Source organism: Lepidothrix coronata, unplaced genomic scaffold (assembly GCF_001604755.1).
Source record: "Lepidothrix coronata isolate B3197 unplaced genomic scaffold, Lepidothrix_coronata-1.0 Scaffold1, whole genome shotgun sequence".
Taxonomy (NCBI): Eukaryota; Metazoa; Chordata; class Aves; order Passeriformes; family Pipridae; genus Lepidothrix; species Lepidothrix coronata.
In genome coordinates this window covers 107,933-122,315 of record NW_016690181.1, presented here as the reverse complement: position 1 = coordinate 122,315, position 14,383 = coordinate 107,933, and the positions used below count along the sequence as shown (strand labels likewise).

The following is a 14,383-nucleotide window of genomic DNA, read 5'->3' as shown; positions in this document are numbered from 1 at the left end:
AAGAGAATCGTTGGTTAAACACCCATTCCTAATCCCACCGGTATCTTACCCACCATGACATTTTGTGACAGGCTTGGGACATTTGGAAGTTGTGAAAGCCAAGCACAATTTTCTCTTGAACTCTGAATAGCAGCTAGATTTCAGAAAGCCCTTAAATTTGAACTTGCTGATATAATTTTTTCCCTGTTTGTGCTTAAAGACAGCTGCAAGCTTTAGATGATGAGGGGGAATAAGAGGAAATGGCAATTTCTTTGCTCACTTCAAGCACAGGTTTCCCATTTAGCACATTTATGAAACAGTTCATCTGGAGTGCCATCATACAGCATGTACAGGACAAGCAAAGGATCAGGGCTAGCCAGCACGGGTACAGAAAAAGCAGGTCCTGCCTCACCAAGCTGATTTGCTTTTATGACCAGGTGACCTTCCTAGTGGATGAGGGAAAAGCTATGAATGTAGTCTACCTGGACTTCAGTAAAGCCTTCAATACTGTCTCCCACAGCATTCTCCTAGAGAAGCTGGCAGCCCATGCCTTGGAAAGGTGCATTCTTTCTGGGCTAAACACTAGCTAGATGGCTGGGCCCAGAGTGGTGGTGAATGGAGTTACATCCAATTGGTGGCCGGTCACGAGTGGAGTCAGCCAGGGCTCAGTACTGGGGCCAGCCCTGTTAAATGTCTTTATTGATGATCTAGATGAGGGGATTGAGTGCACCCTCAGTCCCTTCACAGATGACACCAGATTGGGTGGGAGTATGAAGGCTCTGCACAGGGATCTGGACAGGCTGGATAGATGGGTCAAGGTCAATTGTATGAGGCGCATAAGGCGAAGTGCCAAGTCCTGCACTTCAGTCACAACAGCCCCATGCAGTGCTACGGGCTTGGGGAAGAGTGGCTGGAAAAAGACCTGTGGGTGCTGGTCAACAGCCAGTTGAACACAAGCCAGCAGTGTGCCCAGGTGGCCAAGAAGGCCAATGGCATCATGGCCTGTATCAGAAATAGTGTGGCCAGCAGGACCAGGGAAGTGATTGTCCCTTTGTACTTGGCACTGGTGAGGTTGCATTTCGAGCCCTGTGTCAGTTTTGAGCACCTCACTACAACATTGAGGTGCTGGAGTGCGTCCAGAGAAGGGCAATGAAACCGGTGAAGGGTAGAGAGAGTAAGTCATATGAGAAGAGGCTGAGTGAGCTGGGGTTGTTTAACCTGAAGAAATGGAGGTTCAGGGAAGACACTATCACTCTCTACAACTACCTGAAAGGAGGCTGTAGCAACATGTGGATTGGCCTCTTCTCCCAGGCAACCAATGACAAGACAAGAGGAAACAGCCTCAAGCTGCACCAAGGGATGTTCAGAATGGACATCAGGAAGAATTTTTTCACTGAAAGAGTGGTTAAGCATTGGAAAGAGCTACTCAGGGAGATGGTGGAGTCAGTATCCCAGGAAGTGTTCAAGAAATGAATGGACATGGTTCTTAGTGCTATGATTTAGTTGTCATGGTGGTTATCGGTCAAAGGTTAGACTGAATGACCTTAAAGGTATTTTCCAACTTTAATGATTCTATGGTTCTAGTCTATGATTTTTAGCTCATTCTGGAGGGTTTACACTAAGGTTAGATAGCTGTTGAGATTCACTTGAGCTCCAAGGGTTCACTTTGTCGTTTGCAAACTGGTCATAAACCACCTTGCTGTAGCTATCCCACTAACATCTTTTAGATTGTTTTGGAGAACTCCTTCACCCCGTCATCAACAACTGGTACTAACTAGTAAGAGTTGATTTGGAGACTCCTTCGTATTGCAAGCATGCAGGCACCAGGAGCTGCCCCTCTGGCCAACTGCAAGGGAGATTTGCAGCATGTCAGACAAATCCATTAGAAGAAAAGCCCACAAGCAATGTAAAGCAGTAGATTAAACAACTAAATAAATAACAGCATACTGCAATGAATGTTAATGTTTTTCTACCTGTATGCTGGGCAATGGGAAGGAATTTACTGCAGATTCACACATGAGAGACTGGTGCCTGAGTGAAGGCCTTGTGTTCTTTGCTGGAAAGGATGGCAACAGATGCCAGCTGAGAACCTGCCTGGGGTTGACTTTTGGAAGAGTTGTCTCTATAGCACAAAGAGGACGTGAGTAAGGAGAAAACAGGAAGATGCTTTTCTGAGCACATGGTGTGCGACTGCTGCACCTTCCAATTAGATTTGGCAGCAGACTAGTGCCTGTCTGTCGGCACCTCCACTCTGCACAGACATCTGTGGTAGACGAGCTGAGGTTAACCCGTGCCAGCACACGTGCACACTGCAGTCAGCAACACCTACAATACAAGGGTTGTTGGAGACATGTCCTGTTCACCGTGTTGTACTGTTCCTAGCTCATCCTCAGGAATCCTGTCTGACCACCGGGACCCCCGACCGCACCGCAACCAGGATCTTCCAAAAAGCCAAAGAAAGGAAAGGAGACTCTCTAGCAGTTACTTGTGCCACAACTGAATGCAACACTTTTTAGGAGCAATTATGATAAACTGCATTTAGCCTAACTGATGGTACTAAAATGTACTTTTTAGAGAAAGCAGGAAAAATTGCTGCACCAGCTCTGGAAGCCAAAGTAGTTGATAGTAGGCACAGTTGAGATGAGGCAAGCAGTGAATAAGTGCAGAAGAGACCTTCATATTTGTCCTGACTGAACTTGATGGGAAAACACCAGGGGTGGGGGGAGGAGGCAGGGAAACACATTTGTTTTATTCCAATTCCCCTTAATGTCTCCAAATCCCCACTAAGAATGCTTTTGGATCTGCTTATTCTGGTTCCTGCATTTAGGATTTCACTCTTCTCAAAAATACCGTACTGCCTGTTTTGAGCTGCCTGCTTGCATTAACCAGGACGACCTCCTGTCCTGGAGCCTCTCTGGTACCCGGCAGTGCTGCCATCTAGCAGGACCAGAGGTGACTGGGCGCTCTGACTGCTGCGACAGTGCAAGGCTTTCCTTAATTTACAGTTTGGAAAAGAAATGCTTCAGGTTGGTAAAAGGCACATAAGGGTCTTGGCCTAAGCATGAATTACTTTGGAAAATCTGAGCAATATCTTTTTTTCCACTCTCAAGTATTTAAGGGACACGATAATTTACATCCACAGTTTTATCTGGTGCCTTTTCTTCATACTCAACCAAGTTGCTTCTGCTACTAAAGAAAAAAAAAGATGAATAATTATACTGTAATATAGACTAACCTCCCTGCTAAACTAAAAAGCATAAAACCTCTTTTCAGGCCACAAATGAAATTACACTGGGCTGAAGGCACAGGAACATTATAAAAAGAACCTGAGCAAGTGGGATAACTGTAAGCAATGAGAGCTCATTTTGAGTAATACACAGAAATCCTTTGTTTAGCCCTGTAGATACATAGTTGGAAACGCAGTGTAAATCTTTCATGGAAAAAGCGCATTGATAAAATAACACATAAATTTAGCTATGGCTCCTCTGTAAATTGATGAGACAACTGGTTTGCTTCACATCTTCAAACACACAAATGGGAGGGCAGAGCTGCTGGGGCTCCATGGCAGACGCAGTGCAGAGGACTAGAAGCAAAGGGTTGTTGAGCACCATGCAGTTAAGGGGTCAGCCTGGTACTGCAGGAGGATTTAGTCCTAAATATAGCAAGGGCTATCCTGGGAGACAAGAGTGGGCTGCTGGGAGTCTAACACCATATGAGCAGCTTTAGGTTTTGAGAACAATGATCGTGGCTAAGAGGCTGATTCTCTCAATATGGGCCAAATCCTGGCTACTGGCAAAAAGCCCAAGTGAAAAGGTTTTGGCTGGGGGGAGGGGGCAACCTCCTGTAGCATTTGGGAGACCGGCATTTCTTTTCCAAACAATACAATATGTAGGAGTTGCAGCAACAAAAATGGAGTTTTTCACTCCTATGCATGCTGTGATACAGCTATGAGGTGTAACTACTTAACCTTTTGGTCAACACCCTGACACTTGCAGGCTGTCTGCAGCTTCCTCTTTGTTTTCTCTGTAGAAAATCCTGCCAAAAAGATTAACTGTGCCATGGAGAGGAACATGCAGAGTCCCTCATGCAGCAGAAGGAAATTCTATTGCAGTTGGGCAGTCTATGCCCCATAGGAGATGGTGACAGAGCAGGATACAACCCTACAGAAACAAGCAGGATACAGCTTCTGAGTAAGGGTGGCTATGCTGAGATAGGGAACACCAGCCCTGCTTGGATGCCTACCTAGAGAACATGAGTTGGATATATAAACAGTTTTCCATGCCTCATCAACATCTGGGCTGTAAGATATCTGCTGCTGTATCATCTTGGATTGCCTTTAAATGGTTGAGCTTAAGCTCTTGGAGTCTAAATGTGTATCGAAATCTTATAACTGCCAACGAACTCCATCCTGACAGCCCACATGCTGTGGGCTGAGAAAGGAAGATCCAAAATGCATTGCTGATAAATCTTCCCAGGGATTTTTGTTTTAATTTGTAATTACAAGTGTGAACACTTAAAGAGCTAACAACCCCTTAATAAAATTAAAGACTACAGTGTTCCTGCAGCACATGGGTTTGGCAGGAAGGGACCATACCCCCATCCTCCATTAGAATTGGACTCCTGGAGTCCTGGCTTCTTGATTAGAAAAGGATGCACTTGCAAGCACTTTCACTTCCTATCTGGGAGAAACAGAATAGCATCAGCAGCTTCCTGACCTGAAGAGGAAATGTTCTTGCTCTAGATCTGACATGCAATTGTTTCTTGCTTTCAAGAAGCACAATGCACACTACTGGCACAAAAGTCCCAGAGTCTGAGTGCTGAATTCAGTTTTTTAAGCAAGCTAGAGACTCTCCCATGTAATCCATTTAAAGTTATTTTTTGGAGGCACACTGAGGCACTGTTAATGCTCATGCATGTAGTTCTAGATAGCTTGGCAGGATCAGCACCCTGAATAACAGACAGACTATTGTCCTGTGGGAATATGCTGACTGTTCTTGTCACTCCATTCCCATGATCTTTCATTTGGAGAGATCTGCTGCCTTCCGTCACTGTGTGTGCAAGGAAAGAGCTCACCCGTGACTTTTTCCTGGCCCTTTTTCTGCTTGTGTGTGACAGAAGGGCATAGCATAGACAGTAGTTTGATCTCTGATGCCTTCAGAGACAGAAAGGCTGGATGTTAGCTGTTTTTCATATAACATGACTACTAAACCACAAATTAAAATGGAAGGCAAAAGATAAAAGAAGTACGTTCTGATGTGTGGTGCATAGGTACATTTCGAAAAAACCAAAAAACCCCCGAAACAAAACAGGAAAGTAACAACACAGTGTCTGCTCCTATGTAAATCTCTGCTTCAAGTCTTTTGTTTCCTGCTTTGTGCAGAATCAGACACACCACATAAACCTCCACCATCACCTTCCTGGTTTTGCTCCAGGCTGTTCTTCTGGCTTTATTTGTGGGGCTCTGGCTCTTGATTTTAGATTCTGTTTGGTTGTAGGTTGTTTTGTGAAATCCACAAAGGAAGGAGCTTGCATTTTTGCTTCTAAGTATAACAAATACACAACTGTGAGACTTTGCGTGTTTTCTAGAGTCACCATAAACCAAAGACAACTGGAGTGCAGTGTAAGAATAGATTTTCTCCTCTAGTCCCACAGAATCAGACCAAAGGAGGAGAAGAGAATAAAGGTCAAGTCCTTGTGCACTCCCTAACCTCCACAGGAAGGTCCAGGATGTCAGAAGCTTCCAGGAACCCTGGGCACACCATCCACGTATAAATACTGATGCAGTGCAGCAGTGCTTTCAATTCCCTGTAGCGCAGGTGCCAGCAGCACTGAGCAGCACTGGCTCAGGTGGACTTGAGCCCCCTTTCCAGGAAGAGCACCTGGGTCTGCCCCATACCCCCTTGCTGGCTGCCTGCACTGCCAACCGGAGCTGCTTTGCTGTTATCCTGATTCTCCATGCTTAGTCACCATCCTTTACAGGCGTGCATGTAACTGGGGTGACTGGGTGAAACTTTAAGAAAATAGGAATAATGTTTGGTCAAGTTCTTACATGAAAGATGATACAGACACACAATGAACGATTATTTCCACATTTTCCTTCCATACTGTTATTTTGCTCAAGACTTACAAAGAGTTCTGTATGCCTACTGAATAGGCACCAGACACACACTACTCTACAAGCTTGCTTTCACATCCTGTGCATGCTTGAAAAGACAAAGTCAGGAGAAGAAAAGTCACCCCTCATCTTCCCTTCTTGGTAGAAAATGACATTCCACTTCCAAGAGATCTTTGCTTAAACCTGGAGTTTGGTTTTGAATTCAACAGGATCCTGTCAAGTTCTGTCAACACTCCCAGCTTCCTGACCAAACCAGAATGCAAGATGATGACTGCTCACTGATGAATCCTGCAAGGACTCGTATCTCTATCACAGTCCAGAAAAAACTGAACCAACACCAGGGACAGCTGAGAGCATGAACTGGGCCCAAATCTCAAATCTCAGATTATGTTTAAGGAAGAAATTTTTTACAATGAAGGTAGTGAAACATTGGAACAAGTTGTCCAGAGAGGTGGTGGATGCCCCATCCCTGGAAACATTCAAGGTCAGGTTGGACTCTGAGCAACTTGATGTAGTTGAAGATGTCTCTGCTCATTGCAGGGAGTTGGACTAAATGAATTTTAAAGGTGCATTCCAACCCAAATTATTCCATGATTAATATCTGGGACAGGTACATTTCTGGTTTAAGCTGTCTGCAGTTTGGCATTATAGTCTAAATTTGTTCTGGAATTAGCCAAGGATCTGCAAAGTACAGTTAAAATCCCTAACTGAGCCTTGATTAGAACTGAATTTCCCTGCATCATCTTCACAGAAACATTAGCTGATTAGTTCATGTAAAGGAATGTCAATCTAAAACTATTTTATTTATTAAAGAATAAAAATAAACAAAGAAAACAGGAAAGCAATTCCAAAGACAACTTACCTTACTCGATAGTACCTGGGTCTGAAACCTACCAATAAATGCAGACTAAATGTCCCAAAAAATATTACTATGAGGAGACATAATGCATTCTTGTGATACTAGCTCTCAACACCAAGGGACTGAGGAAAGGATTAAAGACTTTCTGAAGGCAGAAAGACATTTCAGGGGAGGCATGGAGATGCTTGACGGGGGTACAGGGAGAATGGCTAAAAAACTAATAACGTGTTGTACAGATAAGCCATAATTGTCACACTCACAGCTCTATGTTTCCACGTTAAAGATGAATTACTTTGGCTGTCAGCAGCTTCATTAGCCAAAAGAGGCCATTCAGATGGACCCAAACCTATTTACTTTCCAGAGCTGGCAGTGCCTGCTTCATATTGCGGGGCCCCACGTTGGTTGTTCACTGATGCTGATAACTCCTGTGGGAGCTTACATCTTGCTAAGTACTTCAGTGTTTAATTGAACTGACCTTTCCTGACGGTGCCCCTTGTATTAAAAGCTGCTTTACTCCCCAGTGAAAATGGTTTGATAATCATAATATTTTACTCAGAGGACAGTTGTTTAAGAGCAGAAAATAATCAGCTAAATTGGTAGGCTCCCCTCTGGAGGGGCCCAGCACTAAAATGACAAAAGGTGCTGCAGATCAAGAGAGCTGGCAGAGCTGATGATCAGGACAGAGCTAGGAGCTGTGCTGTGCTGCTTGAGGATTGGGGACGCCAACAAACTGGAGAGCTGGGGGGAGGTGAGCGCAGGTTGAGTCAGTACAGCATGCTCTGCTCAGAGCCCAGGCGTGTTGGCATGGCTTGAGCGGGGCACGGGATGGGCAATGCCACATGTGGGAGACACAGCAAGAGAGACAGTTCTGTGCAAGCACAGACCTGGTGCAGGACTGCAGAGTGCAGCAGCAGTGAGGGACACACAGCAGGGCAAGTATCTTAAGCTGAGATGGGGAAATGGCAAAACAAACACTTGCTTCTGTGGTACAAGAATCCATCTTAGAGGTCTGTTTGAGATAATAAATGCATATCAAATTCAGGTTTGGATTAGGAGCCCTTTGAGGACTGAGATTTGGAGATGAGATTTTCTTAAACAGAGGAACCATTTGCTTTCAGACCATTAGTGGCCTGGGGACAAAGAGGTTTGAAGTGAGAGGCATGTTTGCCTGGAGCCACCTTTTCTCCCTGTTTTCTTCTCGCTACTTGTCTTACCAGATGGTTGAACAGCATCTGGGAGAGCTTTTTGGGGCTTGCAGCCAAGGTTGTGCAAAGAAGCACATCCATGTAGATGTAGCTGGAAACACAATGTAAATCTTTCATGGAAAGGCACAATGATAAAGCACCTGATAACAGACAATTCTTTGTTTTCAACTTACTGTGATAATGCATTTGCTCACCTCAATGTGCTCTGCTACACCTTCTCCTTCCCAAGGACAACAATGTGTTCATTTCTAGACCTTTTTATACAGAACTGGCATTTTTTGGGTCTCTCAAATCAGGACTAGAGTGCTACATCACCTTCTACTATTTTTTCACTGCAGGAGTAACAATTTATTTTTTTTAGTTCAGCTAACATTTTTCTTTCCTCTTAGTGTCTCAGAGTTGCAGGCATTCAAAGAATGTTCTGTTGAGTAGACTAAATTTTTTCTTGTTCTTTATTTACAACGACATTTCAGTTGTTTTCCTCTTTGTGCTAAAGCTACATAGGACAGGACAACACTCATTTTCTCTCCAACTGGGAGTGTTTTGACTGGTTGTGTCTGATTGAGCCCCTAGGAATGTGGGATGTGTGGGAGCTCCCATGGGCTCCTGGTGCCAGGTTGCCAAGATAAGGCAAGATAAGCTGCTGCAGATTTGTAGACAAGAGCCTCCAAGGTGGCAGGAGTGAGCTGGGGGAGACACCAGGACAGTATCTGTGAGATTTAGAGTGCGCTGGGGTGACCTACATTGGGTCCCATGAAGTGGATGTGCAAAAAAAATTGTCCCCTCTCCTGGATGAGCCAGTAAAAGTCCATATTGCTTCAGCTCTGTCAGGGCACTACATCCTTCAGCACTGTCCTGCTTCTTCCTGCTTTTGTTAGACAGATTTTCTCAGCTATCTGATCAAGCAGTCACAAACAGCTTGCTTGGCCCTTGGAGAGTTACCAGAAGTCCACTGCACATGAAGGTAACTGGGCTCACCTTCCATTGTGCTACCCACTCTTGGCATAGACTCAAGTCTCCAAGATGACCATAGCTGGGTCTGAAAGTCTACCTTTGCCTCATACTTCTGTGTCCATGAACCACAACAAATGAATTGAGGACATCTGTCAGCATAAAAATCCCCTGAAATAAAATTTACCCAAGGATCTAAAATTGCAGTTTAACTGCAAGGGCTCCAACTTGATTTTATCAACTTCCCTTTGAATGGCAATTACATTGTGAACTGATCAGTTCAAGCCTAAATGCTCTGTGTCTTCTTTTAACTAAATACTCATTGTCTAAATATCCTTCTTACTCTTAGTACTTCGACTTACCAATTTAATCAGTTCCCCCATTATTCACCTATCTGCTCAACCCTGCATTTTGTCATCATTATTTTTTTCAGGTGTTGTAAGGAGTTCTTGCTCATTATACTGCCAAGCAAAGAATACATCTTAGCCAGAATGTTTTCATACTCCTGTATTTCTCAGCTTAAAAAGGACATTTAAGTTGCTTGATATTCACAGGGGATCTCCTTGAAACTTTGCGTACATTCCTTCTATTCTGGCCCTAAGGAACAAGACTGCATTCAGGAAAATACAGTAAATGATGCTGGTTTGAAAAATTCACTGCCTAACCTTGTATAAGCGGTCCACAACATCTCCCCCGAGATGGAAATATTTTGTTAGTGGAGTATTTTGAAGAACTGCCTTTGAATGCCAATTAAAAAATCCCCAAAAAACAGAAGAGAAATTCTTTTCATTTGCTGTTAGTTTTACTACATGCTTTGAAAAAAAATGATTATGAGGAAGATATCTTTTATGTGTGTCCCTGGTAATATTTGTCAAATGATCCCTTCTTCCTTTTTCTTTTATAACAATTACAAAACTGTATTTTCACTTTCTCAGAAGGTTATGCAGCTTTATCCTTGCTTGTAACAGTTTTTTTCAAATTATCTATTTTCCTAAAGGCATTTTCCCTGTACGGTTTATCTGTAAAATTTCCCTGAAAAATCTGGGGCCCCTAGGAGGGAAGGATTAAGCACACTATGTTGCCTACTGTCCTATCATTACTCTAAGGCATTGTCTGGTGGACAAATTTCTTGCTGTGTTGGAGGGAGCTGCTGCATTTGGGATTTGATGGGGGAATATAATTATCTATAAGTAAATAAATGATAGAAAAAGAGTATTAGCCAGGATTTTGATATGATATCAGGCATTCTGTAAATATGTCTGAATTTGGTGACAGGGAGTACAGAGACACAAACTGAACTTTATAGCACTCTTTCATCTATGCTTTTTCTGAGACATAGCTCCAGTTTGTAGTGCCTTGCAGACTTGTAGATTTTGGAACATTTGTTCCCAGAGGAGCATTAGCCTGTTGTAACAGATAGATTCAACGAAAATATCATTTACCCAGCTTGAATAGATATCCTCAAAGTCACTTCAAACTGTGCATCTCCTTTACTTACAAGTGAGCAGTGACAATGTGATAGTGGAATATCACAGTAAAAATGAGAGTAGTTCTATAAAACCAAAATCAAACCTGTGCATCTTCATATGTATATCTCCCTGGGTCTTTGACATTTTGGCTTGTTTTCTCATAGCTGTGGGAATCCAGGTTGATAGCACTTTGGGCCCCAGGAGCTAGAAACTCTTGCCAGATTTCTTCCACTCTGGTGGTTACATCCTGTAGAGGTTGTTTCTTGAGATCTTGGACAGCCAACCAAAACCTGTACTAGGCAAAAATTAAAAGGGCAGAAAAGAGAAAAAGATAGAAAGCTAGGTAAGACATTGTGAATAAGCCTGGGCAGAGTCCCAAAATACAGACACAGAACCTAATCTCGCATCTATCAGAATTCACAGAAGACTCTCCATTTAGCATGATTTCAGGGAGAAAGTGTGGTGTACTTTACACTTTAAGATGTGATGCATTCTTATTCAAAGTGCTCCTGCAGAAGTGTCAGATTAGTTATGCAAACAGGAAACCTCCAGAGCCATGCAGGTGGAGTAGGGGAGCAGGCTCTGCCTCCCACAGCCTCATGGCAATGTGCCAATGTGCTGGTCATTCCTGCCTGCAGGATCAGTCATCCAGAGGGGATGCAAAATGCAAACCAAACTTAATATTTGTATCATTTCCAATGTGAAGTTGTAGCAATGGCACTTAGAGAAACCTTTTTTTTAATATATTACTCGTAAACTGACCAGCATTCAGAAGGATGCCATGGGAAGAGATCAGAGAATCACAGAATATGCTGAGTTGGAAGGGACCTGTAGATGAATCTTGTTATGGCCATACTCCAATTTTCTTGACTAGGCCATGCTTATGGACTAAAATGAATTCATAAACATTGAGAAGATAATCTCTTTCATGGCTAAGGGCATAATCCACATCTTGATCTGTGAAACCAAAGGCCAGAGAATATTTCTGCAAGAATGACATGCATGTCTTTTACCCTAGGAAAAAGAAAAGGCATTTTGTTGGCAATGCTAATTTTATTTATTGTTGACAGAAATATGCCCTTTCTGATGATTAATTCAGAAGATGCATGGTACCCAGCAGCATTTTGTTTTGGTTAACTCTATCTTCCAGCAAGAAGGTATCCCTGGGGGTTATCTGCCTTGGGTACTGAGGGCCTACAACCGGGCTGAACAGGTACAATAGTGCTCTGGAGGGAGTGCTGAGGGCTACAGGGCAAATAGGTACAGAAGGGACCTTTGCAGCCACCTGCAATAACCAGCTCTTTCCTAGCCCCTGGCAAAGAAGCCCATTGTCCAGGGATGACAAGAGCAGGGTTCACCTTGGCTGCCACTGCCCTGCACTGCTCTTATGCACTCACCTCTGCTTGGCACACTGTGCGGCAGGGACAGGGTTTGTCTGGGTCACTGCTTGTTCAGGGCACCTGCAAGAGCTGCACAACTTAGAAAATCCTGTGTCTCCCTTATAAACCAGTTGAACTTTCACTGAAATCCTGATTTCTCACCCCGAATGATTCAATGGTGCCAGCGTGCTGCCACTAAGGCAAATGTTCCTCCATGGTGGAAGGAGGAAGATATAGACTGTCTCAAACAAAAACCCTGATGGCAGTGAGGGTAGGTGGAGAAGCCAGCAGCCTTGTGACTTCTGTGCTGTTTCTGACACTCAGAAACTCACTCACTTCCCTACCGACTGGAGGCAGTACCTAACCACCCTGGAAACAGTGGGGTTATCACAGTCAAATGAGGCAACAAACCCATTTAGTCTGGTCACCTACATGCAGTAGAGGGAAACAGCTGATTGGGGAAAAAAAGACATCCACACTGCATGCAAGGCCAGGCTAAATCCTCCTTGCCTGTCTGCTGCTTCTCCCCTACCATAAGAAGGCCTAATGTCACAGCCCTGACCCACCCAAGCCAATTCCTTCATACGGTTTTCCCATCTCCCTGGCAGGCTGTCAGTAAAACGGACTGGGGTACACTCAAATGCGGTATCAGTACTGTGGAGTCACGTACTTGTGGTGCTCACATACTGATATTTGGGTTTATAAACTGAAACAGAGTATTTGGGGTTGGTGCAGGTGTGTGCATGGTTGGTCCTTTTCCATCTATGAGATGTTAAGTGCACCTGGTGTCCTGCCTTGTTATTTGAACTGTGACACCCCGCTTATCACATGCATGCCGAGAGTAAAGAGTAGCACTCACACTGCAATAATCTGATGCCATATGTGGCTTCTGTTACTTGAAAATATTTTATCATTCAATTTCAGATGCAATGGGAACATGTGAATGTAGAAAAGGCATAGGAGAAAAGATGCTAATCATTGCAGAGTAGCTGGGACACTTCAGACAAACATTTGGCTATAGAGAATGTTTTCTGCTGGCTTATCTTCTGCCCCTAGGAAGGCGGGCTGGGAAAGCACACTCGTGAGAGAACTGGGAACACTGTGAAGTGACAGCTTGCCAGAACAGGAGCACCATCCATTTTAATAACCATTTGGCTCAATCTGAAAACCAACCAACCAGACCAACCTGACAGTAACAAGAACAAGCTCTTTTTACTACAAGCAATTGTGAGTTCATGCCCAAGGCTGGATGTCCTCTTCAAGGCAAAGGGGAGTTTTGTCTTGGTAAAAATTTCAATGCTATTCACTACAGCTGGCATCTGAAAATCAAGGAACATCAAAGAGGGGTACCCAGTCCCACAGCTTCAACTCCGAGGCAAATTCTCTGCCATAAGGATACATGCTGAAGCCAATGTATAAGCAGGGCTCCCTATGGGATTTACAGCATTTAAAAGAGAGAACCAGGTATTTCTGTCCAGGAAATGAGCAGACACACAATGACTGTGCTGGAATTTCTGCTCAATTATAAAGTGCAAATGCACTCCCTGAATCACTTCTGCAATTTCTGAAGTGCAAGCCCAACCCCAAGTTCACAAGGAGTCAGAAGATCCTGCATTGCCTCCTCCCCTTCTGTAGGAGACAGATTTCCAGTAGACACCTCTTGCACAGGGCAGGGGAGGATTGAGATGTCCTTGTGTGTCCTCTCCACAGGTGCTCTATAAGCAGTGAAGGACTGGCACAGGGACTGTCTGCACAGAGGGAACAGCAGCATTGATCACATGTTCTTCATCCTTTATAAAACAGCATGTAAGGTCTGGCAAAGGCTGATAATATGATGTCCTAGTGTTGTCAGTGGCATAAACCATTCCAGCTGCATCCAGCTTGTAATTAAACTGCTATTGCTTGCAGAAGATATCTCATAGTGGCACTTTATCCTCCACAGCTCCCTTAAGGCACAGAGAGATCCTGAGCCTCAGTACACCTGCTCTGCCTCCCAGCAGGGCACTGTAGAGTGCTTGGTCACTGCTGTTCACAGATGTCCCTCAGTGAAAAGACTGCTGGGGCAAGACAGGGAAGGTATGTTTTAAAACAATTAATTTTAAAACCTGATCAAGAGGCAAAATATGGATGACTCCAGAGACTGAGGAACAACTGACAAGATAAGGGCAGTATTGTATCCCCTTCTTGGGGGAGGACATGGTTCCTCTGGCTTGACAGTGAAATCACCAAGTCTTCAATAGGAAGCTGGAATCTGAGCTCACACCTCTCATTGCCTCAGCAGCTCCATGTCAGTATCTGGTGCACCTCCCGTGTCTTGCACCTCTAGCCATTCGCAAACCTTGTTCTCACTTCATTCACCAAGACAAGTATCTTTTGAACATCTCAGTCGGGATGGGAAATAAATGAAAATAATAGGTATAAATCTA

The 14,383-nt window shown here is 44.0% G+C and overlaps 1 protein-coding gene across 4 annotated transcripts in view; it reads right to left on the bottom strand.

Annotated features, from left to right (window-relative positions):
• Positions 1 to 14,383, bottom strand: part of RGS6 (regulator of G-protein signaling 6) — a 123,932-nt gene that overhangs the window by 30,674 nt on the left and 78,875 nt on the right. For all 4 annotated transcript variants that reach the window (XM_017812074.1, XM_017812061.1, XM_017812051.1 and 1 more), the window contains one exon: positions 10,682 to 10,868. In XM_017812074.1, coding sequence (XP_017667563.1) covers positions 10,682 to 10,868 — 187 coding nt within the window. The remainder of the gene's footprint in view (positions 1 to 10,681; positions 10,869 to 14,383) is intronic.